Genomic DNA, 26,036 nt, shown 5'->3' on the forward strand with positions numbered 1-26,036 from the left:
GTGAACGATCATAACATGTACATTCTGGCCGCCGGGGATGGCAAATCACTTCATGAATGTTGACCAAAGTCTGGCAACAATTGGCCTGTTAACTGTCCCTGCTGCAACAGTTCCACGTAACTTGGGCTCGCCATGGCAGAGGGTGCAATGTCTGATTCCAGTGATGGACGTGCATTAGGGCTGCATGAGTTCAATTAAACCGTGTTTAATTATTATCCAAATATCAAAAAAAATTATTTATGAAAAAAGCATAAACAAGCCTTGATAACTGTGTCACATGCATTCATCTTGATAATTTTTTTTAACACATTTACAGTATACAACCAAATCAATGTATGGCCAAAGAAGTCAGTCGCTCAGCAGGCTTTAAGCCTGGTTATTATGTGGATGGGTGATCACAATCATGAGAGCTTGCCAGGTGTTGTAGGAATTGGCTTTGACGAGAACAATTTGTGTATGTACCGTAAGTTGAACTTCCATGGCACCGTACGTAGCCTATCGTGCCAATCGTAGGTGCGGGGGAAGGATCTCAACCTAGACACAAACAAGCAGTTCTAAAGAAATTCGTTTTTAATTTTGATTTAAAAGTGCACGGCTCCAGTGGCTTCCTAATATCGGAAAGAAGAGCTGTTCCAGACGGCCGCAGAAGCACATCCAAGAATGCGCGATGCAGTTGACCCTCTTTGTTTGATGGTTAGTCAAAAAAATACGGCAATTCTTGAGTGTTACCCCCTCATTCGTACAGAGGTGGATTTTCTCTTTAGAATCAGGATCTTTATAGTGGAGAAATCCGATGAGCTATGAAGCTCTTTTTCACAGATGTCCAGTAAAGGCTGGTCTCATTAAACATCCTAATTGAAAGATGATTCTGGTGCAAATGATGACCTCACTCAAACACACGTTGCTTTTGATCAATTCTTAAATGATATAGAGCTTGTCTGTGTATGTTTACATTTGTAATAGAATGAATACATATGGCACAATGAAAATTGAATTACATAATTTATGATTTATTGTTTGGAAACATAAATTAATTTTGTGAATGCTTTAGAATATATGATATGTTATGTTGATCGTGAAACAGTCAGCCCTAATGTGCAGCATACATATACACAAATATAAATGTGAAGATATTGGTCAAATGTTGCATGCGCTTGTGTCTTTTATAAATTATTTTTGCATGTTTTTTTAAAATATAATTTTATGTACATTTAACTTTTCTAATTGCTACATGTGTTTGTGTGATTTTTTGCTGCTTGTGTGAATTTCATTTTTCAAATTACGACCTGTAATGTATTTGTTTGATTTGTTTTCTGCTTGATTTACTATTAAGTGTGAGATTATCTTTTAACATTGTCCTTATTGCATGTATAAATATTTTCAATAATTGTGTTTGCATTGCATGTGCCACGATTCAATTTAGTTTGAAGCCTTCGCTTTTTATAATTAATATTATTTACTTGTGTATGATACTGTCTATAAGTAATCGTAATGTTGTGAATATTGCATGACCTGTACAAATGTGCGATTACAAATAGCAAGCTGTCATTTCGTTCAGAAGAATTATCGTAATGAATCAGTGGATGTTAAGCCCAGTGACACAAATATCTTAATGATAACAAAGTCAAGGTGGTCTCTGTCTCTCAATCAAATGATTATGGGGCGGTGTTCATCTCATGTTTACTGCCCTGATTCAGTGGTGACAATTCCACATTGCTATGGTGGGGGTGAGTACATTCATAGGAAAATCCATTATTGACGGACTTAAGTGGTACTTATTCATTTGACCATGGAGGGATGAAGCGTTGAACAGTGAATGGTATTTGAACTTGAAACTATCTGACTGTGAGTGTTTTCATCATTGCACCGCCTGGAGCAGTGGTTAAACTAAACTTTGTTTTTTACACCAGGTAGGGCCCACTGAGCTTTATAGCTCTTTTTCAGAAGTGACACGGCTACAATTTATAGCTCAATAAAGTGGCTTATCATGTGGACATGTATAGCAACCACATACTCTAAACGCATGTTAATTCTAAATGAGGAGGCAAAAACCAGAGGACCTAGAGAAAACATCAACGCGACCATGGGGAGAGAGACATGCAAACTCCAATTGTACAGGCGTCAGGATCGAACCCATGCCCTCCTGTATACCAGGCGAGGTAATTAACATTTCGCCAGTGTGGTATCCTAAATGTGGATAGACAGGAGGGGTGTAACAGTGCTGCGTCGATTCAATAACCAACATCGATTCTTAAGCTCACGGTAAATGCAAATAATTGCGTATGTAAGTATATGCTTTTCCTTTTTATTCGTGAATGTTGTATTTAACTACAGGAGCAAAATAATGAAATGGATGTCACCAGTTCACATGCAGTATTGCCTTAACGTTTAGTCCACATACAGTCAATCACATTCTGAAAAATACCACTGATTTCAAGTCCCCATTGAAAGTGTGGGAAGAGGAGGGGGGGGGGGGGGAATGTTAGAAAGCAAACAGAGAAGAGATTGTATTAAACTGCAAAAGACATGTTAAGGAAGAGACGAGATATAAAATGAGAAGGAGATGTTAAACAAAAGATCAAATACACGGAACTCCTTAAACTCTGTAACACGAAGAGGAGAATAAATTGTAAAACTAATGAGAGATTGCAACACGAAAATGTATTGCAGATATATCACGGGGAGCAATTGGAGCATGAGAGCAGGAAAAGGAAAGTCGATGATTGTCAACTAATAAAAGTTGAACCCTCGGGAGAAAAATGGAACCATAACTCATGATAGAGATGGAATCTTAAAATGAGTGGAGAAATTGTATGCACACGTCTAGCAAAAACAAATTTCATATATCCTAGGACTCAAAACATATCTCAGTTGAAGAGGAGGTTTCAGGTGTCACGCTTTAAGAATTAAGCTCTGCCTTTCAGATAGATCCTGGACCAGGCAGGATAACTGGACAATATCAAAGGTTTGGGGACCAGTTGTTGGAGCGCAAGTATTAGACCTATTTACAAAATGTTTGAACAGGATTGACTTACTTCAATAATGAAATGATACCCCAATCATCTGATATATATAAAATATTTTCAAATCATTTAAATTACTGCAGACTCATTAACAAACTAAACTATTGTTTTTTTTATTTTACCAGGTAAGGCCCACAGCTATATAGCTCTTTTACAGAAGCGACCGGGCCCCAAATCATAGCTCAACGAAGTGGAAATTTCTAAACGCATATTTCTAAATATGGAGGGAAAAACCGGTGGACCTGGAGAAAAATCCACGCGACTACGGGGAGAACATGCAAACTCCAAATATACAGGCGTCAGGATTGAAATGGAACCCACGACCTCCTGTCTACCAGGCGAGGCAGTTAACATCTTACCACCGCAGCACCCAGCATGAACCCTTTTTTGCAGGTATATAAATTGTTCACGACGATCCGACAGTTAAGAGCTAAACTAATTACGTAGAGACCGACCAACCATGTGGGGAATCTGACTATAGAAAAGGGTTCTCCACTGTAGACTACATGCAATCGGATTAGGGTAACAACTACTGGTCATCGGAGGATATTAAAAATTTAATTCTCATCAGGTCCTGCGGTGTTCAGTGCAGTCTCTAACCTTCATTGACTATATTTCTGGCCTCTCTATTTAAGTGCTATGAAGAAGGGCCATTGCCTGAAACGTCGCCTATTACATATTTTTATTTTGGGCCACAATGTTATTCATGATTGTATTGCGTGTTTTATTTGCAAATACAGTGTTTTATTTGCAAATACAGTACATTCGTAAAAAATACACATTTTACTGCATCCCTTGTAAAAATTAACTTTGCTAAGTAACAATGAGGTAGCCTGACAGCAGCCATGGTTAAAATTATTTCTTCAATTTGTTTTCAATTATCTTTTAAAGGCGGTGAATTTTATTATTTTGGAATATAATAATGCAATTTCTCTTATTGGGAGGCCAGAATTTAATGTATATTAAATGGGTTATTTTGTTTTTAGTATAAATATTCGAAATAATACAACACGGTCCAGCACACTCCAGCATACACGCATGTATACGTATTGGGTGGAGGTATTGAGGGTATGCCAGTGGCTTTCATTACAAATCCAATTTGCTAAAAATGCAGCACTCGCTAAAAATGCAGCACTTAAAAACGAGCGACTTAGAGTTCCCTGCATGTTAAATGCCTAAAAAATGCGGGGTACAATGGTACTGCCATGGTAAATTGTACCAGTTTAATTGAGGCAGGACACAATCGAGTTATTCTCAAGCCCAGTGCACCGTGCGATCATTAAATTGCATTAAACAATCGCTAAGATTACGAAATGAATTACTTCCTTGCAAACACTATACATTGCTTAAGAATGAATGTTAATTAAGGGACCGATGTAAATGAAAAAAATCATTCGTGGTATTTTAAAATTAGACACTGTTAATGCTGTGATATTACGCATTATATTGGTTGAATATTTTAAAAAGTAAGCAGATCAAGGTGCAACCCTGCAATTGCTCGCACACGTCAACTGCGGGCAGAAGGGCCTCCCCTATTAACTTTTTTTGCTGTTCAGACATCTTGGAAAAGGTGGGAGTCCCACACATTACCCCACCATACATGAGCCTGCTGATCGACTAACTGTGGTGCACCTATTTATACTGCTGGGTGGGTAGAGACCGGGGGATTTCAGAAGTTGGCACCATAGATTTACTACTATTTTTATTTTACCAGGTAAGGCCCACTGAGCTATATAGCTCTTTTTCAGAAGCGACCTGGCCACGAATGATAGCTCAACAAAATGTCTTATTGTAATTTCTAGCAGCCAAATACTCGAAACACTTGTTTATGAATGTGAAGGGGAAAAAACCAGAGAACCCGGATATATATTTTTAAAAAAGTGACCACGGGGAGATATAGACATTCAAGCTTCAAATATACAGGTGTCAGGTTCGGGATCGAACTCACGTCACGTATACTAGGCGAGGTAGTGAACATCTCGCCACCGTGGCACCCTGCAGCGCCGGGCATTTTATTCAAACTGATGACCTCTGGATTGCAAGCCCAGTTTTCTAATCATTATACCATGGCAGCAATAAACAATTAACACATATCCTTACTGCCCTTTATCAAACCAACTAACGGAATACAGCATGGGGTAAGACAACAGCTCTCAATATAATTCTCCTGGAATCCAGTTAATGTCAAACTGACACGGGATCGAAAGTCCAAGTGCCTGCTCACCCAAGTAAGAGATGCTTTACGTTTGCCAACAATACGAAGGATATACATCACTAGCGTTATAGCATTCATTTCAGTCGCAGCCCATTCACCAACGACAACCATAACACAATAGTTTGTTTTCACTTTGGCTCAATTTCAACTCTAAGAATTAATACATGTTGGTTTTGTCTGCAAATCAACATTTCGAGGGTATGTGAGAAAATGTCCCCGAGCGTGGGGGTGAAAGACACCACTTCATGGGATCTTGGAAGTACCGTATTTTCCCGCATATAGCCTGCATACGCATATAACCCGCAGACGCATATACCCCGCCAAAAATAGCGTTTTGTGTAAAAAAAATCAGATAGCCCGCACCTCCATATACCCCGCAGGGTCTTGTTTTGTTTGTAAAAAGTGGTATACCCCGCGGGTTATATGCGGGAAGAAACGGTAGTGCTGTGACAACTCCTGCCAGCCGTTCTCTAACACAGGTTATGCACTGCCCGGTGAGAGTTACGAATGGATTCTTCATCTCACAGATGGAATACAATATATAGAGCAAGTCCTAGAGATGACCAATAAAATACATGCATTCTTATGAACGTGTTGTTATTGTTGAGATTAATTCTGGCCAATGCAACACTTAATAAATTTCCACAAAAAAAACTGTGCAGACCACCCATCATTTGCATGGAATAATGGACTCAAGCTTGCCCAGGGTTGTTTAATTTCCATTTTAGTAACTTACAAACAAGCCTGTGTGGATTTAGAATGCCTTTAGATGTTCTCGATGCCGTAGAAACGCTTGTGCTGTTGTTTTCTTCAGGGACACTTTTTTTTGCCATTACGGAGCACGCTGTGACTTCCAGAATAGAAGTTTGCACTACTAATTTCAATCACAAGCAGAACAAAGTTCATCCTGCACTTTTTTTCTCCATCTACTTAAATAACACCTTTACCCCCAATGTTATCCCGATTGTCCTTTCGGCATAATGTCACGAGACAGCGTTTTCATTCGGGGGTGAGTACAATGGGAAGAGTGCTTCAGAGCGCTTTTATATTGAACAACAAAACAGGTGTTAGGATGTAAACATACCAAATAGATACCTTTTGCAAGGCATCAAGTCTGCATTAACCACACGTAAATGTGGCAAAACATGCAAACAAACATGCTCTGATAATATTAGCCCAGAGCACATCGTAAGGGGCCATCCATTTAGTACATACACATGGAGGGAGGAGGGGGGTAACCCAAATGCCTACGCTTGCGTATGGGGGTCTAACTGATAATGTACGTATGCATAGGAAACGAGGGGCGGGGGGTGAAGCCTCGATAGTAATTTGTCTACATTGGCCTTCAAATGAGTTAGATAGTCCGGCGGTGGACTATCCGTTTGCTTAAACACGTTAATATTATTAATCCTTGATTGTTTCTGCGTGGATTAAATATCGGCTGTTCTATATGATTCGGGGAGGGGGGGGGGGTTTAAGCGTACGTATGCAGGTGGGGGGGGGGTGTAAAAAGTATGCGTGCGTACAGGGAGGGGTGGAGGGTCTAATTATGACAGATTTTTGCGTATGTACTAAATAGATGGCCCCTAACAGGAGCTAACATTCTGAGGGGTTGCCTCGCTGAGCATTAGAGGGTGGTAGGGGTGTGTCAGATTGTTTAAAGGATGATTGGTGGTCCATAATACAGGATTTTTGGCTTAGATCGCGTAATATATAAATGTGTCGTTAAACCCACCACCACCCGACACAGCCAATTTGTAAGGTCACGCAAAGAGAACATGTCAATTCCTTACTAGTTCAGCACACCGGTGTATTGGTGAGCAAAGCCACACTATTTACAATCTGACTACGACATTTTGCCAGTAATTACAACTAGCTTCATCAGGCTATAGCCAGATTTATGGAGAAATCCTCCTGTTTAATTCCTTAAATAGAGGGGTAGATGTGATAACATCACATGTGAGCCCTTCTTTCGCGAAATTGGGGGGGGGGGGGGGGATTAATGAATACATAATAATGAACCTTATGGCAGAACCCCGGGGTCCAGAATAAACGTAAGTCAAAATCGTAATTAATTTATTTTTGGCGACTCCGTCCCACCACGCACATAAACGCCGCGACCCACCTGGCGCGGATCATTATGTTGTCGTGTCGTCCAAGCGCAGCAGCGAGGATGAATGCGCAGAAGAGCTGGACAAGCGAATGCTCTCCATGCTCGGGTATGGGCAGGGTCATAAGTCTTATCCAAAGCTGCTCAAACTGCCTACACGACTTAAGTCATAACGGGATGCATAATACAGTGAAACTGCTCTCTTATCTTCATCATTAGTTGTGACCTACCAATGTCTGCAGCCAGGATCAATCGATGACAATCCTATTACCTGCAGATATTTAACAGATGAGATGCGTTGCACCGTTAATTCCTCCTGTTTGTTAATACATCTCATGTCCGTATGAGTCTGTGCAGATAGTTTTTTTTTGTGGTTAAGCCATCGTCCCCACATACCGCTCGTATCAATGCGGATACGAGGAGCGGCCACCCACTACTCTGTAGAGGAACATTGGTATAAACGCTTGTTACAATATGAACAGCGCATTGAAAACGCGTACTATTTAATGCACTGTTTACAAAGTGTGTTTACAATCCACACTGAGAAACACGACGATTGACAGAGGGGTGTAAATATTTTTTTATAGTGTATTTAAATAGAGGTACTGCAGGTAAGTAGTTTTCAGTTTAAAAGCCATAGTTTAACAAGACAACACTTGCCACCATCCTTCAAACCCATTGGTGAAAAAGAGAAAAGTTTTTGTTTACATTATAATATAATGTTTATGCGAGAGCCGGGGGCTTATGGGACCCCGGGGTCCCGCCATAAGGCTCAAATGACTATGGTGGTAAATGTCCGCCATCTTGAAGCAAACTGACATGCCAACCTAACGCTCAGCGACTGTTTGATAAAAGCAGACGTGTGCCTCGTAACGTCGCACTGCCCAAAGCATGACCCCCAGGTCTCTGGGAGTGCACTGCAACCCTTCGTCTTAAAGAACGGCCTACGAAAGCAGGTATAACAGAGCTACTTCTGAGATACCTTCGAACGACGTCTGTTTCACACAGTAAGGGGCAGTAGTTTCCCACTCTTATGCCGCGACAATCATACTGATATATATGTTTGTTTACTTCTGAGAGCTGCAAATGATCCTGAAAATATTAAGCGAAATAAAATCTGATGTGTTCCATGCTCTCATTGGTGGCTGGGCTGAGACCACCAACTCACTACTCTTGAGAACCCAGTTTCAGCACGGGCAGTTGCCAGGGTTTTTAATCCAGGATCTCAGCAGTGCCGGCTAAAAGCTCTGACCTGTGACCATATACAGTAATGCCCCAGTTTGCATCGGGGATGCGTTCCTGAAAGGTGCGACGACGAATATCAAAGAGACGTCAATAAAAGCGATTTATAGGGTAGGTGGTGGAGGCGAAGGCTGAGAGGCGACATAACGAGAAAGGATGGACGATGTTGTGTCAGCGACGTGTCGGGTTGAGGCGACGCAAATTGGGTAGTGATGTTAATAAAGCGACAACTTATTTGAAAAACGACGTTAAAGGGGGTAACGTAAATCGGGGTATGACTGTACTTATTATTCAGTGTGCTGCATTATTGTGAGAAAATATCTTGTTTGAGATTGGATAGTACGTCCAGTTTTATGTCCTTTAATTCGGTCCATTAGAGATATTATTAGCCTGCTTTTCATCAGGCTAATAATAATACACAAAATCGAATAATTACTTGTTTAAACACCGACATGCCAATTACTGCAAGGAGACACAAACCATGTTGTTTTACATTTTATGTTACTGATTAGTGATTGCGCATTGCAGGGTGCTCAATTCTTACATTTTCATTATTGCATTGTATTGGGCCTGACATTGGGCCTTCACAAATCTAACCTGACCAGTGTGGTGAAGTATGGTTAAAATAACCCTCATGACTGAAAGGCTTGAGCAGGCCTTCATCTAGAAGTGGATTCTACACAGTAAAGCATTTTCATATATATATATACAGGGTGCTTAAAAAAATGTTAACACTTCTGAGAATTTGCAACAATACCACAAGAAATGTGCCTCCGGGCTCTGGAGACCACCTGGAGAAGATTCCAGGTATGCGATGACAATGATGGCGAACAAGGGGAGATTCTTAGACTTTTTGAAGCTATTAACATTCATTTGTTATGTTACAGTGTTATTATCCGTTCTTTTACCATTAAAAACCATAGTCCCATAAAAGTGTTACATAATTTTTGAAGCACCCTGCATATCGTTTTCACAACTGGCCGAGTGGGTAATATGGAGTTAAGATTGGCAGATTGAACCCCATCTCATTTGTAATTCTGGGGGGCAGTATTCAAATGATTCTTATCAGCTGTGACGTGGGTCGTTTCTCCCAACTAAATCTTGCACACACTTTCTAGATTATGGAAACATTGATCAAGCTCTTCATAGTATTATTCTTCGTTCGGATTACAAACTCCTGTGCCATAAAAGTACGCCCATAACTACATTTCTGCAGAGCAGAGGTTGTCATATAAATGTTAAACGAATGGTGGAATATACTACACATTATTTTAATACTTTCAGTCTGCACGAATATTGCCCACAAGATAATAAGAACAGACATTAGTGTCGGTTTGTACCATTATCCGATGTCCTGGCTACTTTAAAGTGGTTCACTGGACAGAGATGCCCAACCACAGAGCCTTGACAACCCCATAGCTCTAACCAGGCTCTCTCAATGCCCTGCGGCTCTTGAATGTAAAGCCTGCTGTTCCAGTAATAACTGAGACATGGGACTCTGGCTGACTATGAATCAAAGTGACCTAACTTTGTGGGCTAAATCAAACGAGTCCGTAACCCACGGGAGTCAACAGAAATGTACGGAGACGTTAGCGGTCGACTGTTGACACCGGTGACCCCAAAATATTAGGTCAATAAACAATTCTCTGGTGAATTACGACTGGTTTCATGTGTGCGATATTTTTTCTTTTTTTCACGTCACACAAATTTTGTTCGGTTCACATGGTCACGACGAAACTGTTCAGCCTCTAAACTGTAACTGCGCACTGTCGCCCTCCAGACTGTAAGACATAACAACATCTTGTACACACAACGTTAAAGAAAGCTACGTACAATGTTATTCATAATTGCTACTTATTTGACCATTTGATTGAATGCCAAACTTCTACTGGACGGTTTTAATTCCCAATTTGTTCATGAGTATATATCTATATATATAAAATCGCAAATCTGTCTGTCTGTCTGTGTGTCGCCGGACCATACGCAGTTTCATTGGACGAAATGTGAGGGATTTGCGAGACGCGATTGGTCTGTTTGGTTTTCCACGGCGGTTGCCCCTCTGAAACGGGTAGCGACGCACTATAGGCCGTACATATTACTGCACAGCGGCCGAGGAGATCGTGGCTGGGGGGGGGGGGCAGGGGTAGCAGCCCATGTGTGTATATATGTAAGGTTATTAAGAAATATATTTTTCACCCGGGCAACGCCAGGTACTTATGCTAGTATTATTATAAATGGATTTAACCCGAGCACTAATCTTTTATATGGTTTCATTTACCAGCGTAAAAAAATAGGAAAGAAAAAATGCAATCACTTGAAGCTCCACAGAGATTAATTTCACCTATTTTCTGTACTGCCATCTGGCCACGTCGCATTACCAGGGTATTCGCAAGATTTCCAAATATGACACTGAAGTTGTTGTTGGCGGTGGTTGTGTCATTGTTGTTGGTGTGCTGCTGCTGTTGCTCGTGGTGCTGGTGGCGGCTGCGGCGGCTTTTTGGCCAGCAGCATGTTCACGTCCAAGATGCAGAACCGTCAGATGGGCATTGTCGGCCGCAACATGCTGAAGAGCACGAGCGTCAGCGGCGACATGTACGCCCTGGAGCGCACCGACGGCAGCCAGTCGGACACGGCCGTGGGCATGGTGGCGAGCGGTGGCAAGAAGCGGCGGGGCAGCATCGGAGCGAGGATGGTGGCCATGGTGGGACTGCACAACCGCAGCCGCAGCACTTCGCAGCTTTCACAGACTGGTGCGTTACAATACGTTTTTTTAAATAATGATAGTAATTGACATGTATTAGGCGCAATTCATCCAGGGAGTTCGGTGCGCCATACACGAAGTTAGGAAATATAAATACCACAAAAATTCACTGGTCAGACATTGGCATTGTAGGCCAGGTGAAACAGGTGAGTCTTTAGAGAATATCTAAACGTGGAAAGTTACTTCACCTGTATGAACCACTGGTGGGAGGACAACCCATAGTCTTTGCGCAGCAAATATTCACGCCAATGTTATTGTGCTTTCGGCACCATGAAGTGTTCATTAGGAAGCCACTGCAGCTATGCACTTTTAAATCCAGATTGAAAACTCACGTCTTTAGAACTGCTTTTTGTGTTTAGTTTGTTGTCCTCCCTCACCTCCGATTAGCACGGTTGGCTACATACTGTGAAAAGTAAGTTCTACATACATGCAGTCACATATGCCACACAGAGTAGTGCAACGGTTGGTCTGAGAGAATTGCTTTCGAAGTCAACAGAGTTGCAGTGTTAGGAAATTAAAAGTACATGGATAAAATATTTACTCCACAAGGAGAACGAACAAGTGAATACAGGAATGTAGTTATGCAAACTAGAATGCTTGGAAGATCAACCCTCATCGTAAACAAACCCATACACTGTCTCGCTTTCACCTGCCTCTGCCCTCTCACCGCAGTCTACTCCTTGGTGAAACGCCCTGTCAACCTGTGGTCAGCGGGTGGTCACTCCCTTTGCTCTGCTGCCTCTGTGCCTCAAACTCGCTTCTGGTTGTCTGTATACATCTGATTCCTTGCTGTTAGATTATTTAGATTATTTGGCTGTTGTATATTTCAACGTAATAAACCACTTCGTTGAGCTATCATTTGTGTTCTTGGTTCTTTCAGTAAAGTCACGTAGAATGGATATTATATTAGTATGTTTTATTTGTATTATTTTATTATTTACATTCTACGTGACTTTACCGAAAGAACCAAGAAGATGAATCCCTGCAGTCACAAAAGCTTTAAATCGAAATCTATCATTTGTGGTCAGGCTGCTTCTGAAAAAGAAGCTAATAGCTCAGTGGGCTTTGCCTGGTAAAATATGAAGTATTTTCTTTAATGATATGCTTACCTTTCCTATCATTTGCACTCCTATCGTGTTATTTTTGTATATATATTGTTTGCTGCCGTAACCTTTTGACCCGCCCCTACTGGACATCTGTAAAAAAGAGCTTTACAGCTTATCGGATTGCTACAGTATAAATAAAGATTCTGATTCTGAAGTTGAGGCTGCAAAGTAACCTCATCTCCTCTACGTTGACAAACCGCTTCCCTCATCACCGAATTGTCACCGAGTAGCGTTCGCTCGCTTATCCAATGGCTTTGAGACACGTTCACAGTTAGACGATGTGTATATCCAGAAGTGTTAAGTTGTTTAAGTCACTTCGAATTTTCATGCGATTTGTGCAATTATTTTATTTCCTGTCTTTGACCTTTTAACCATGACCTTTAATAGAAAAAGACACCTTTAATCTTAATTGGTCCTTAACTGGATATATATATATATAGCTGGGATTATTAATTAATTAAGTTAATTAACGTACCAATAATAAAAATCTTTTATTTTCTGGTCGAATACTCAGGCACCCTTTAAAAATGGTGGCCACCTCCACATCCTACCTCCTGAAGTTGGGAAAACTCATTCAAGCCACGCCCAGCATGACGAGGCTGATGATGCAGATAACATGACAATGCCCCACCTCCTGTTTAACACGTTCCTTCGGAGTGGGCAGGTAGGAACTTGGTTGGACAGCGCATTCGTGCACGACAGACAAATATGCACGACAGACAAATAATCCCTGGTGGGCAGTGTGGAACCTGTTGTTCCTACCTATATACAAGATCACGTGACTTGAGGTAGCCAGCCAGCCAGGTAGCCAGCCCCCTTAACTATCGGCCCCTCCCCCTTGCTTAGGCCCCTCCTCTTACCCCCCCCTCCCTCAAGCCCCTCCACTGACCCCCCCTCTCTTAGGCTCCTCCCCTGACTACCCCCCCATATCCTCAGGCCCCTCCCCTGACCCTCCTCCCTTAGGCCCCTCCCCTCTTAGTACCCGGCATTCAAAGAGCTGTTTATATTATATATTTATTTATGCACGACAGACAGACAGTCAGACAGACAGACAAAACATCCCTGGTGGGCAGTGTGGAACATTGTTCCTACCTGTAACAGCACACTTGGAACTTCCCCCCCCCCACCTATTTTGTTTTATCCGATAAGTCAAGTGATGTGGTCGAATCGATATTCGCTAGAGAAACTGATAACTTCAACAATGGGATAGCCGAGCTCTCGATCTATTTATCTGTCTGTCTGTATGGTGACGCATTGTCGTTGTGGTCGTGTCACAGATTCTGGAGGCAGGAAGCTACGCAGCACCGTCAAGCGCAGCACGGAGACGGGTCTGGCAGCCACCATGCGGACCCCACTCACTCGACAACGCAGCCGAGACTCTGCTGACGAGTCCATTAACAGCTGCACGTCCGAGGGAAAGTAAGCACATGGCTCGCTCTCTCTGCCGCTAGCCGGTTGGTGAGCCGAGCCATACGATGCGGAGCACAGTCACAATTCACCGCTCTAAAGTGGATGTAAATGAACAGAGCCTGTGATTGTAATTTGCAAGAGTTGGTTCATTGTCTGCTGGTGTTATGTAAGATTTGGATACGTAGCCACGACTGCATTGTGATTCCAATTGTTGTGTTCTATAACATTTGTACGTTGGCGTAAAAGCTGCATTACTGAGCAAGACTCGTTCTATAGCCACACGTGCCACAACGTGAAGAATGATCGTGTGGTCAGTCAATTCATTAATCGTTAAATGTTTGAACATTGCTTGAAAGTAGCTTGGCATTGTTTTATGTATCCAATTAATCCGTTTGGTTCATCATGCGAGCAGCCCGGTCTCCTCGACTCACCCTGCCACTGAGTATTAATTGCAAACTCGGTCAGACTTACCCGAACTTCAGCCGTTCTCTACTGCTAATCCTGGGCTTACTGTGTCTATTTTATATCGAGTGTTTGTCAGTCCCTTTGATGCTCCTATTAGGGCGGTGGATCCACAGTTTAACCTCCACTCTAAAGTACAGCGTGGCTTAATGATGCCATTTATCCTTCATACAACAGCAGGCATTTATCTTAGCCAACCTCAGAGCTGGCCCAGCCACTAAGCGACCCTTGCAATTGCAAAGGGCCCCGTGGCCAGCAGAGGGCCCCCTAGAGTCACTGCTAGCTAGTGGGTGAAAAAAAATCATACATCAAAGGGGCCTCCAATCAAATTTTGCTTAGGGCCCCCAAAGGTCTAGGGCCGGTTCTGGCCAACTTCAAAGCATGACCGAAAGCGCAGTGCATTTAAATACGACCCGTAATAGCCACACACGTGAATGGAGGTTGCAGGGTCACCTGCAAGTTCAAGGCTTGGGAATTTGATGTCAAGAAGCCTCTGTATAATAATGCGAATGCACTGGATGATTCAAAGTCAGAAGGTGAATGCGGTTCATCATTCAATTGAGCTTAGGGGGTGAATTTCTCCCATTTACTGCCCCAAGCCAGTGGTGAAAATTCCATGTTCCCAGGGTGCGGGGAAAGTATGTACACTGGGAAGCCAATATTTACGTCTCGCAATGTGGTGCTCATTATATCCACCATTGAGGGGGCATTGGCCTAACCTTGAGTTAAACTCACACAACCTTCAAATGGCGAGTCGAGCACCCGGAACACTTGTACACCACCAGGCTGGCGGTTGGGATCATCAAAATATTGCAGTTGCCTTTGAAGAGAGAGCGTCCCATCCATCAACTCGGAGACGTCAGACAGCCCCGTGCGTGGCGTTATTCGTATGGTTAGGCCAATTGCGTGATGTCAGAGACGAACTGTGGACTATGCAAGACAACAGATGACCTTGCAGCACGTAGGCTGCACGCGGCTCGGTGTTTCGATTTCCGTAACAGAAGAGGGAGCAACGTTGAAGCGAGAAAGATGGGGAGCAGAGGTATAGTACTCAGTGGATGTGCTCTTACCTGCAGCTTGGTGTTTCCCAGTCTCATGTTTGGTGGAGGTTACCAAATCAGCGATTTCCTGGACGGCCTGGGGCCAGCGCAGTTGGTGGGACGCCAGACGCTGGCCACACCTGCCATGGGTAAGCAACGGCGGGTACGCGGGAGACGTGCGCGCAGGTGTTTGTCGCGGGCGCGTTGCTACAGAGATGCACTGGGGAGAACCGTCGCTCTAATTGCCGATCCATCCCCGTTACGACGATGAGCTTCGAGGGGAATTCGATACGATCGCTTAATTTATACTTAATGGAGGAGGACCATTAGGCAAGTTTACATTATATTTCAGTGAACGTGTTACGAGAACTGCGCGGATCTCCATTACGACTTTGATTGTTATAACGGAGATTCCCCTGCTGCTTGCAGTGGGCTAATGGGAATGTTCCCACGATTAGATGTATTGCCTCCTTTTAACGCTCCCTCGGCGGAGCTTACACGAGCGCAATTAATCGGGAATTATCAATCGTCTCAAAGCTGCCCCGGCGTGCATACTGGCTTGGTGACACAAAGACACGTGACATTCCGTGATTTCCACCAATCGGCGCTGGTGCTTGTGAGATAATTCTGCTGACATTGCTGTCAAACTCGTGAGCTGTCATGGCATTGTATAATTGCATACCGTTGCCCCAATTGTCATATTTAATACTCCAGTAAATCTCATGTATTTGTTGTTTCCTTTGAAAGTAGCTCGTAGGTGATTATATTTTTGTAGATAGATTTTTTTCATGGTTTTCGAAAGGTATTATTTTACACTTCGGAAAGTATTTGCATGTACACAGGCATGTACATAATCATCATATCTACTCATAACACACCGGCGCAGTGTTCACTCGCTCTCGTAGAAAGAGAACGACGCAGAGACGCGAGGAACCACAGACAAGTGCGAAGGCAGCCACGCGATGATTTGGTGCCAACAATTGTCCAAGCTCTGTGATCCCCTTTTGTTAAGGTGTTGTCGGCCAATTAATGAGTGTTTGCATGTGGAACTAAACCGGAAACACCCAGAGACAACCCACACATGCGAGGGGAAAACACTCTATCCCATATAGACGCAAAAGGAGGAAGTCCACGTTGTTGCTGGTACTGCCTTCTCCTGGAGAGCCAGGGCATTGCACTTCGACGCCCACGTGAAGGGGAGTTTAGCGACATTTATGCTATGATCCACCAATCCCCGCCTCCACAGTGCTGGATTGCAGGTCCTGTGCAGAGCACATCCACTGCCCGGCGAACATGTGTCAAAGGCTGTAACTAACAAAAACGAATGAGAGATTGCAATTTTTTTATTTAAAAAAAATATATATAGCATTACGGAATAATTCATGACAAACAAGACATGACTTGCTGGTATCTTTTTAAAGTTAGTGTTTTATATATATTTAAATGTTTTTTTAATAGAAAAATACGTGCCCAGTCTTGTCAGATCTTGGAAGCTAGGCAGGTGTTTAGCCTGATGAGTGCTTGCCAGGTATTGTAGGTGTGGGGCTGCGAGGTGGCCAGGAGATGGCAGTGCTGAGTGTCACTTCCCTCGTAAGTGCACAGTCTTGCACCCTTTCAAGGCATTGACATGAGAGTATGAGGGTGAATTGGCCAAGCGTTAAACCAAGACATACTCTACGAGAACCTTAATTCGATAGCGAGGGCCACCGTATTTAGTAATCTCTTTCTCACGTGTGCTCACTTTCATGGTCTCAGCCTGGTCACTGTTGATTTAAACGAAAATATACAGCGCGAGCGAAATTAGCGCATTTATTATGGTAATTATCAACGAGGATGGCACTGATTTCATAACAAATAACCATCTGCTAAGCTCATTTTGCTAAATGTACAACCTTCCACGATGAGATGTATTGCAAACTTGGGAAGGAGTTTTAAGAGTGAAGAAGAAACACTCTAGAATTACTAACGTATATATATCTTGAGTGAAGGGATATATTTTAATTTTCTACGACGTCGCCTGTTGTTGAGCACGGGCGGCTTTTTTCCCCCCTTCTGCATGCGTGGCGCTCTGCAGGTGAAATCCAAATAAGTATGATCGACAAGAAGGGGCAGCTCGAGGTGGAAGTTATCCGTGCCAAAGGACTTGTCGCAAAAGCCTCAGCCAAAACCCTTCCAGGTGAGATTACGACGCCGCTGTTCATTCTGAGCTCGGCTTAACCCGCAACTCAATCACGCCGATTGTGTAACGTTTTCTTCCACCAAGCATGCCTCGTTCGGATTATCGGGTTTTTGTGTCCGGTGGACTCTTAAATTATAGCGATGCTTGAAATCTGTGTGGTTGCTTGTGAATGCATTAGCTCATCCACAACTGAACATATTCCAAATGTGAATTTCCACACGCTAATGATTTCATCTGGCAGTGCGATGGCAGTACAGTGGCGAGCGAAATTTACTTATGAACCCGATGATCTCAGTTCGATACATCGCCACGGCTAACATCAGTGTCGAGTGATATCTGAACTGAGCTCGGTGCCCCTGTTCACCAACCTACGCTGACAAGCATGGTGAAGTATAGGATGGTCATACAAACCGGATGACACAGAATGGGGGAGCCTTAATTCAGCATTGGATGGGCAAAGGAGCTGTAGGTTGCATTGCTTTCAGTAACGGAGATGAGCACCACTCGATGTTGTTCGCCATCGCGCAGAGATGCTGAGACTTTGTGTTCGTGCCTGTGACCCCGTTTCCTATCCAGCGCCGTACGTCAAGGTGTACTTGCTGGAGAGCGGCATATGCATCGGCAAGAAGAAGACAAAGATCGCGCGAAAAACCCTCGATCCCCTGTATCAGCAGCCACTCCTGTTTACAGATGGCCCACAAGGAAAAGTATTGCAGGTCAGAACAACCGGGACAAAATCATGCTGTACCCTACATTTTCAGTTGATGGCAGTGATGCAAAATCAATTGTACAGTACCTGCTATTCTCCATTGTCTACGTTCCCTGCCTTCATCAACCGGCATTGACCAGCGTGGTGAAGTGTGGTCCAATAACGTCCACGGGGTGGGGAGGCCCTCATCCAGCAGTGGGTGGACATAACAAAAGGGTGGTGCATGTACACAAAGAGTGTCACATTGTGGGAGGTCAACACTGGTTGTTCCCTGGTGAGACTGGCACCCGCCATGGAAGTGTGGAATATCCACCACTGGCTTAAGTCAGTGCTGCCCAAATGCTCTTTTAAGAAGGGAGACACTGACTCTTTTTGTCTTGCTCTTTTTTTCACACTAACGACATTGGTAAACATTCTGAAACGTAAAATACTCTCCAAGATGATGGCAAATTCTAGAGGTGACCTCACCTGAGATGAATGTGCCTACCCTTTGTCTAGAAAATATGCGTGAGGATTATTAGTTGCCAATAGCGTAGTAGTCGTTGCAGCTGTATGACAAAGTGAGAGCAAATTTAAATGTCCCCCATCTTTGTATTTATACTTTCAACGCAACAACATAGAGGAAAGCACAGTACCAGGGTACACAACATCCGCACGGCTGGTATGAACATGAGCAACCGTAGGAGGCCCCTTATTTCTGATCTAGGGAACAACAGAGAAAAATATGGCTCTAGGCTGCCTACAAATATGAGCACTCTCCCATGCTCCTATTGAGCATTGACACAAAGAGTTGATATTTGCTTTCAGCAGTTGACCTTATAGTTAGCTATTAGCTAACTACATCACCACGCACTCTACGCTCGTCTGGAAAGGGCCTGCCATGTGTAAAAACCAACTTGGCTGAAGACGGCGGAGCGGACCTTCTCATTGGTAGGCCTGATGGTCTGGGGCAGCCTGGCCTGTCAACGTTCGCTCAACCACAACGATCGGTGCTTTTGAGTCCAGACTAAAACTATTCTTGATCGCCAGTGGCCATCATGTTCGTCGAGTCGGGTTTCTCTGCCATCCGCGCTTCCATCCCAGCTTTCGCTGAATTATGGCGAAGGTATAAATTTCACACTGATTGATTGCTCAAAATGCAATGGGCTGTTTCACAGCCGCTGAGAAACACGAACCACGTTCGCATATCAGCTGATAGACCTAATGTAAGAATGTCTGCCGACGCAACCTATCAATTACTCTGTGAGGTGCATGATGCGGAAACGTTATACGCTGCATTCGTGAAGCCTGCTGAGGCATCCGTTTACAAAAACCACTCACTGAAGAGCGAACGGCTTGCAATCGGGAAGGTAGTGAGATCAAATCCTGGTTGTGTTGACTCAGCCCTTCATCCCTCCGTAGGTCGACATTACGAGCACCGCTCTGTTGCGGAAGTCAATGGTGGTTTTTCTATGGAATCACCCCCGCCATAGAAATGCCGAATTCCCACTTCCGGCTCATGGCTATAAATGTAACAGCACTGCCTCAAATGCTAATTTTAGCAAGAAAATCACGTTGACCGATTGTATCAGTGTCTCCCTGCTGCAGGAACTACGATGCTTATTACACTACCCTCCTCTCGCTCACTTTGCCGTGCGTGTGTGTGCGTGCGCAGGTGATAGTGTGGGGCGACTACGGCCGCATGGACCACAAGAGCTTCATGGGCGTCGCTCAGATCCTGCTGGAGGAGCTGGACCTCTCCAACATGGTGATCGGCTGGTACAAGCTCTTCCCCACGTCCTCGCTCGTGGACCCGACGATAGCGCCGCTCACCCGCCGTGCTTCGCAGTCCTCCCTGGAGAGCTCGACGTCCTTCGCCCGCTCGTAGCAAACGCCAAAATGAAAGAATGCATCATTAATTTCCATTGTTGATATTATTATCACGACAACTACTACTGTTATTACGAGCTGCGGCAGGCGGGTGGACGGGCGGGCGGGCGGGCAAGGGGGCACAGGCGAAAGAGAAAACTTTTAACGCGCGCTGCAGGTTTTTTTGTAACCCGAAGCTTAGCCAAAGGGCACTTGGTCAAAGTTGAGACGCCACAATGTTGGGGGGTTTGGAGGGTGGAATACACAGCTGGGAAAAAAAGTGGTAGTTTTCAGCTCTGCACAAATAAAGAGCCGTGAATGTGAGGACAGTTGTTTACTCTGTTGACAATTACGAAGAGAGTAATTAATAAAATAAAAAAATCACTATTTTGAAATTAACTATTCTTGGGACTTTTTGCTAATGCTTTTTAATGTACTGTAATCCTTTACATAACCGAGTTGATTCTATGAAATCACTCTGAGACTGTTGAAGGGATAGGCTATTTATTGATTGCTTCCATACTTATTTCGAATCAGCATGGTTTGAGCTGGGATTAGCCGAACGAATAGCAAGCACACTTTTGTGTGCGTAAGGAACGTGTAAGTTACTTGGCAGTGTATGAAAGATAACTTGTGTTCTATGGTGGAGATGGGGAATGATGGGGAATACCTTGGGGAAAGGGAGGTTGTTTTTTTTTCTTGCGAATCCTCTGAAGTTGCCCTTTGCTGTGGATGCGAGTGATGGACACCTTGTTTCAGGGTTTCGAATGAAGTGTTGAAAGAAGACGGGAGGCATTTGTGTCTCTTCTTCTTTGCAAAGCAAAACAAAATAAAAGACAAAAGAACACAACAAAGAGAAGCTTATGGAAGACTGAACAAGAACTTCCGTTTGTACTGACAAAACAATGGAAAATGTCACCACGACGTTAAATAAATTGATGAATTTTCCTGATATCAACACCGATGACCGATTATCATGATGATAACTTTTTTCGATCGTATTGCATGAAACTCGTACGATAAATTATATCCATCCCAATGGAATTTCCTTCTGCATTTTTCCATATGAAAGTATAATCTAATTGAAGTCAAAAACATTACCTTTTTTCAAGAAAATAATTGGTCCATGAATAAATACGAGACAGGTAAATTATCGCTTTGGAGGGTGACATTATTTTTACGGTAAATGTTTATACGACTTGTGCAAATGAAAAAAAACGATGTAATGGTTTGTAAAGCACTCTCTGATCAAGACTGCATGTTTTATTAACTTAAGGCAGAAAATCAGCGCTTCATTTTAAATAAACCTTAGCGGCTATAAATTGAGGTCTTTCTCTTGTTTGTTGAGCAATTTGTAATGACGATGTTATTTCTAAGGTACTATATATAAACTGGTTTTGCTTGTTCTACCTGAATTTTTTTTTTACAAGTCAATTCCCAAACCCTTTCGCCTATAAAGCTACTACGACAAGACTTTCGACACAACTACACAGAGAGAGACGCATAAATTAAACGTAACGAATTGGATTTCGTAGGCATTACAATGTTTTGTAACTAAAATGCGTTTGAATTACAGTGCAGGGTGTGTGGTATGATGATACTATCCTATTACAGTGATAGTGTTTACGACTAAATAAATATTTTACCACGTTCAAACCAAATTCGCTAAACTGTTTATGCAACTACCTATGGTATATATATTACGATATGCAATTTACAGTATTTCATATTCAAAAGCATACTATACTTAATATTTCGTACTCAAAATTAGACCACAATAAGACCAACTCAAACAAAATAACCAAGCTTTTGAGACAATTACCAATATTCTTTATTTTAAGGAATTCTGGTGTATTGTCCTACAAGTGCCCATTTGTTGTTAATACGGCAAACTGGATTTACATTTTCTATTCACAATCAAATGAACATCAAGTTGCAGACAGAGAGAGAGAGAGAGTGCCTACACATCTAACACGAAGTGGCTTTTGGTCACACAGCTTCCAATAAATGTGTAAGGAAGGATAAATAATCACAGTGTTTTACTTTGGAATATTTTGCAGACAATTAAAATGTTCATGCTTGCAATACCGTGGATACTCTGCAGCTATGCACATACATTCCTGCATTTGGCATGGCATTAAAAACAGAGTTTAAAGTGAACATTGACACATTATTTACATTGTTTTTAAGGGAGTTCGGTATATAACTGGGCTCCAGGCTGGCCTTGATAAAGATGCGGCACAAATTGGCCATTGGTTCAAAAGCTCAACTGACCAAAACAAAGACAACGTATTTCCCTCTAGCTGACAGTGTCACACGGTTTTTTGTTTGTTACATATACATATTAAATCAATCAAAATGCATATGAACACAACATAAACAATCCACGACGTATGCATTTAAAAAAAATAAAGAACAATTCGGTTGAATCCTAAGAACTGAAATTATCTGTGCGTTATACAACACAGCGAAGCTTGTTGCTTTACTGCATCGCAAAGGGTTGAGTATTTTTGCTATTGCCTGAACCGACTTTAAACGGGCCTTCATAGCATTGGGATCACACACCCACCCATTACTATAGAAAACAGAGAATCACATCGCAAGTCCACAAGCTGTTTTGCTGGACATTGCTTTGCACTCTAAATGCAGGGAGCACTCCTCTCATCCGTTTCCCCGATTGCTCGCCACTCCTTTGCCTTCTATTATCCATGAGAGTCGCTGGGTCCCGCGCAAAACCCCAATTATCAGCAGGCCTACTCTTCCAATTGTCCTCATTTGTTTTTTTTTGCCCCGTGGAGAAGCGGAGCATGGACGATAACGCTGCGGTAAATCGGATCCGTGGTACTGCCCCGCCCCCCGCATCACCACGGATAAGAGGAGCATTGGCATTGGCGGTGCACACTACGCCAGTCTGCAAGGATGCCCCACGCATAGAAGGCAGGGCGGGGGGTATTTGGGTTTTTCCTGTACAATTGTAGATAAAGAGCAAACATTAAATTAGGTGGTTGCATGACATTTTGTTTTTCCTTCGACGTGAGCTCAATGTTTCTAAGACTCCCCCCCCCCAAGCCATTCGAGAAAGTGGACGGTTATAGGTGAAAGGGTTTCTCGGTATTTGCAAATGTTGGCCTTATTATATTATTTATGAGATGAAAACAATGTCCACTGTAAACTCGTGTGAGAGTACGCATAGCATCATGTGTTTTGTGTGCTGTGGCTCAAAGTGAATGGCCATATGCATGAACAGGTTGCAATTATAACCCAAGAGATAAAGGTAGGTTGCATGCAGTGAATACAAATGAAGAGAAAATTTGAATCAGGAAACTTTGACCCCCTCAGATGACCTGACTTGCAGTCACTTTCCGGACAAAATGTAATGCACGCTTGGAGCTTATCTTGTCAAATGGATGACTTTTCAGATTTTGTTATGGTGAGATTGTCAAATTATTGTTATACAAAACCTTGGGCTAGTTAAGGGGAAATTTACGTGGTTAAAAGACGCAACCCTGATGTATTGCATATTATAAAACAGTTTGCAAGGAGTAGGCACACCTCAGATGTTTCCTAATTTTCGTGTTGCATGTACAGTCAATTTCGAGAGATGAAACAAGGAAAGTAAAAAAAATCCTTGTCTTTTTATAACTCGTGATTTTTTTTGTTCACAAATAACTTCTGTGGCCAGCTCATTTTGTTTTCAGTGTGGTTACAGCCTTTTTTAAATTGTACAGCATGTTTATAGGTACTATTGTCGTTTCCATGTAAAATCCAACAGAAAACGTAATTTCGCCAAAACCAACTTTTGTCGCCATAATAATCCTTAACAAGCATCGGCTGCCTATTTATTTAATCTTAAACTGTTTGAATATTCGGGGTGGAGAATCATGTTATTGTGACAACATTACATGTTTCTTTTGTAATGCAAAACGAGTCAGATCGATAGTGCGATTGCTTCAAAGTGTAAAGAAAAAAAAATACAGTTTATTTTGAGGAAGATGGAAACAATGTATGTTTGTCAGTTTTTTTGCTGCACCACTTACCCTCCTCCTTGCATGAAAACTGGTGTTTGAATTATTGGCTGAATGACTTTGGAACAGTCCACGCCTCTCCAGTGTGGCGATTTCGACGGAGAGATGGACTGTGGTGGAAACATGTGTTAAGGGAAACAAAATTGTGCGTATGTCCTTAAACCGAGAAAGATCGCTTGAGATGAGTGCCAGTTTTTTTTTTTTGCCAAATTCTCTTTCCGTGTTCATTTTTACGTGTTCAGTTAAAATACAGATTAACTTATTCCTTGACAATACATGAATACAACTCGACAGAGCTCACTTCATTTGAAATATTTGAAAATGAAATGCCTTGTATGACTCGACACAATGTATGCATTACATCCATATGTTTTTTTCTAATTTATGTTATTTTTGTTGTTATGATTGTCGCACATTTGGTATGGTTCCCGACTTTCCTGTTTTGTTTCCTAATGAGACCACGCTGTAAATAACACACTGGAGCCTAGACACAGGTCACCTCTGCATTTAGTCAATTTTACTAAATGTACGGTGTGCCACGTATAAAGCAACAACTTGTATTGGAGTTTCGGAAATAAATAAATAAAAAACATACAAATTACAAAAAAATGTTTTTTTTTACAATGCCTACAAATGTCTTGACTTTTTCCTTTACATAAATGCCCGTTAGGCGAATCCACTTCTATAGTGATGATGCTATCCGTGCACTCAGGGTACACGTTTAAGTTATGTGTCACGTGTTCACGGCATTATTTTTAAGGTTAATTAAGGTACGGTAACAGTAACAACGGCAGGACGCTGTAATCCACGGGCGTACCATAAAGGTTACTCCCATAATTTCTGGAAAATAGCCACGAAACTCCATTTAAGCGTAGAGAAATGTGTGGATTGCAGAAGTTGGGGAATATGACTAGCACTTAAATTCGCGATAAATTCGCAGATTGTGAGGTTAAGAGTTTTTTTTGTTATAAAACCCAAATGGCGCAAATCTTCCATACAGATCTATGTCAGTGTTCTTCATTGCAAGGCCATCGGGTCACTGGCGCCTCCTGGTGGCCTTTAGTGCGGCCGCTGACGTGCGGCCCCCGACAATACACAACATGTAAAAGATCCCTTGCAGGCGGTGTGGCGGCCCTTACACTGAAATGTTATCGGTGAAAGTGGCCTCCCTCTGAAAATGAGCGAAGAACACTGCTCTATGTGTTAAAACATTTGTTTGCATTTTTATTGGATTGATATCCAATTAAAAAAAAATTGTTTGCATTTTTATGAGGTTGATATCCAATAAAAAAAATTTGAGAAAAAAAATCTACTCAGAAAATTGCATAAGCACAGCTCGGATGTACTAATGCAAAAATAACGAATTACAAGTCAAAATGAGAACCTTATCCCCGAGTTTATCCACAGTTCCACGTTAGCCCCGTCACTTTTCCAGACTGCAGTTCTGCAGATCACGATGCATTTTTCTAAAAGATTACAGGAAGAATGCGCTGCTCCTGGAAGAGATTCAGTTTGCGGATATTTGGAGTATTGCTATAACATGTTCTTTACGCTAATATCTCAATTTTATGTGAAGAGCTGCATATGGGTTAAGCCTTTTTGATAATAGACTACAAAAGGCAAGTTCTGGATAGTGTCTTACAGTCCTCCATGCTTCTTTGAATGTGGAGCTTTTTGGGGGAATAAATTGTGACCGCGATGATAATGTAAACATTGTGTGCAGACTAGTAATACAATTCAACGTTTTTCAAACCATGCAGACCACATGTATACAACATGATTTTGATTTACACTATTTAGATTCTAAATGCAACTCCATCTCAATACGCAAGAAGACTTACAAATGCATCTTGGGGTGGTGGCCATGCGCACCTGTAATTCAGCACTGCGCGTGCAGCGAAGGTTG

At 42.5% G+C, this 26,036-nt stretch overlaps 1 protein-coding gene across 1 annotated transcript in view; it reads left to right on the forward strand.

Moving 5' to 3' along the window:
* LOC133353343 (regulating synaptic membrane exocytosis protein 2-like) overlaps positions 1-25,267 on the forward strand; it is a 271,939-nt gene extending 246,672 nt beyond the window's left edge. Inside the window, 6 exon segments of the mRNA XM_061569499.1 lie at positions 11,099-11,340; positions 13,735-13,876; positions 15,406-15,518; positions 17,444-17,545; positions 18,125-18,264; positions 19,912-25,267. Of these exon segments, the coding sequence (XP_061425483.1) occupies positions 11,099-11,340; positions 13,735-13,876; positions 15,406-15,518; positions 17,444-17,545; positions 18,125-18,264; positions 19,912-20,124 (952 nt within the window). The 3' untranslated portion in view covers positions 20,125-25,267.
* The last annotated feature ends 769 nt before the right edge of the window (positions 25,268-26,036 follow it).

The sequence above is a fragment of the Lethenteron reissneri genome, chromosome 43 (assembly GCF_015708825.2).
Source record: "Lethenteron reissneri isolate LAM-NWPU_2019-01 chromosome 43, ASM1570882v1, whole genome shotgun sequence".
NCBI lineage: Eukaryota > Metazoa > Chordata > Hyperoartia > Petromyzontiformes > Petromyzontidae > Lethenteron > Lethenteron reissneri.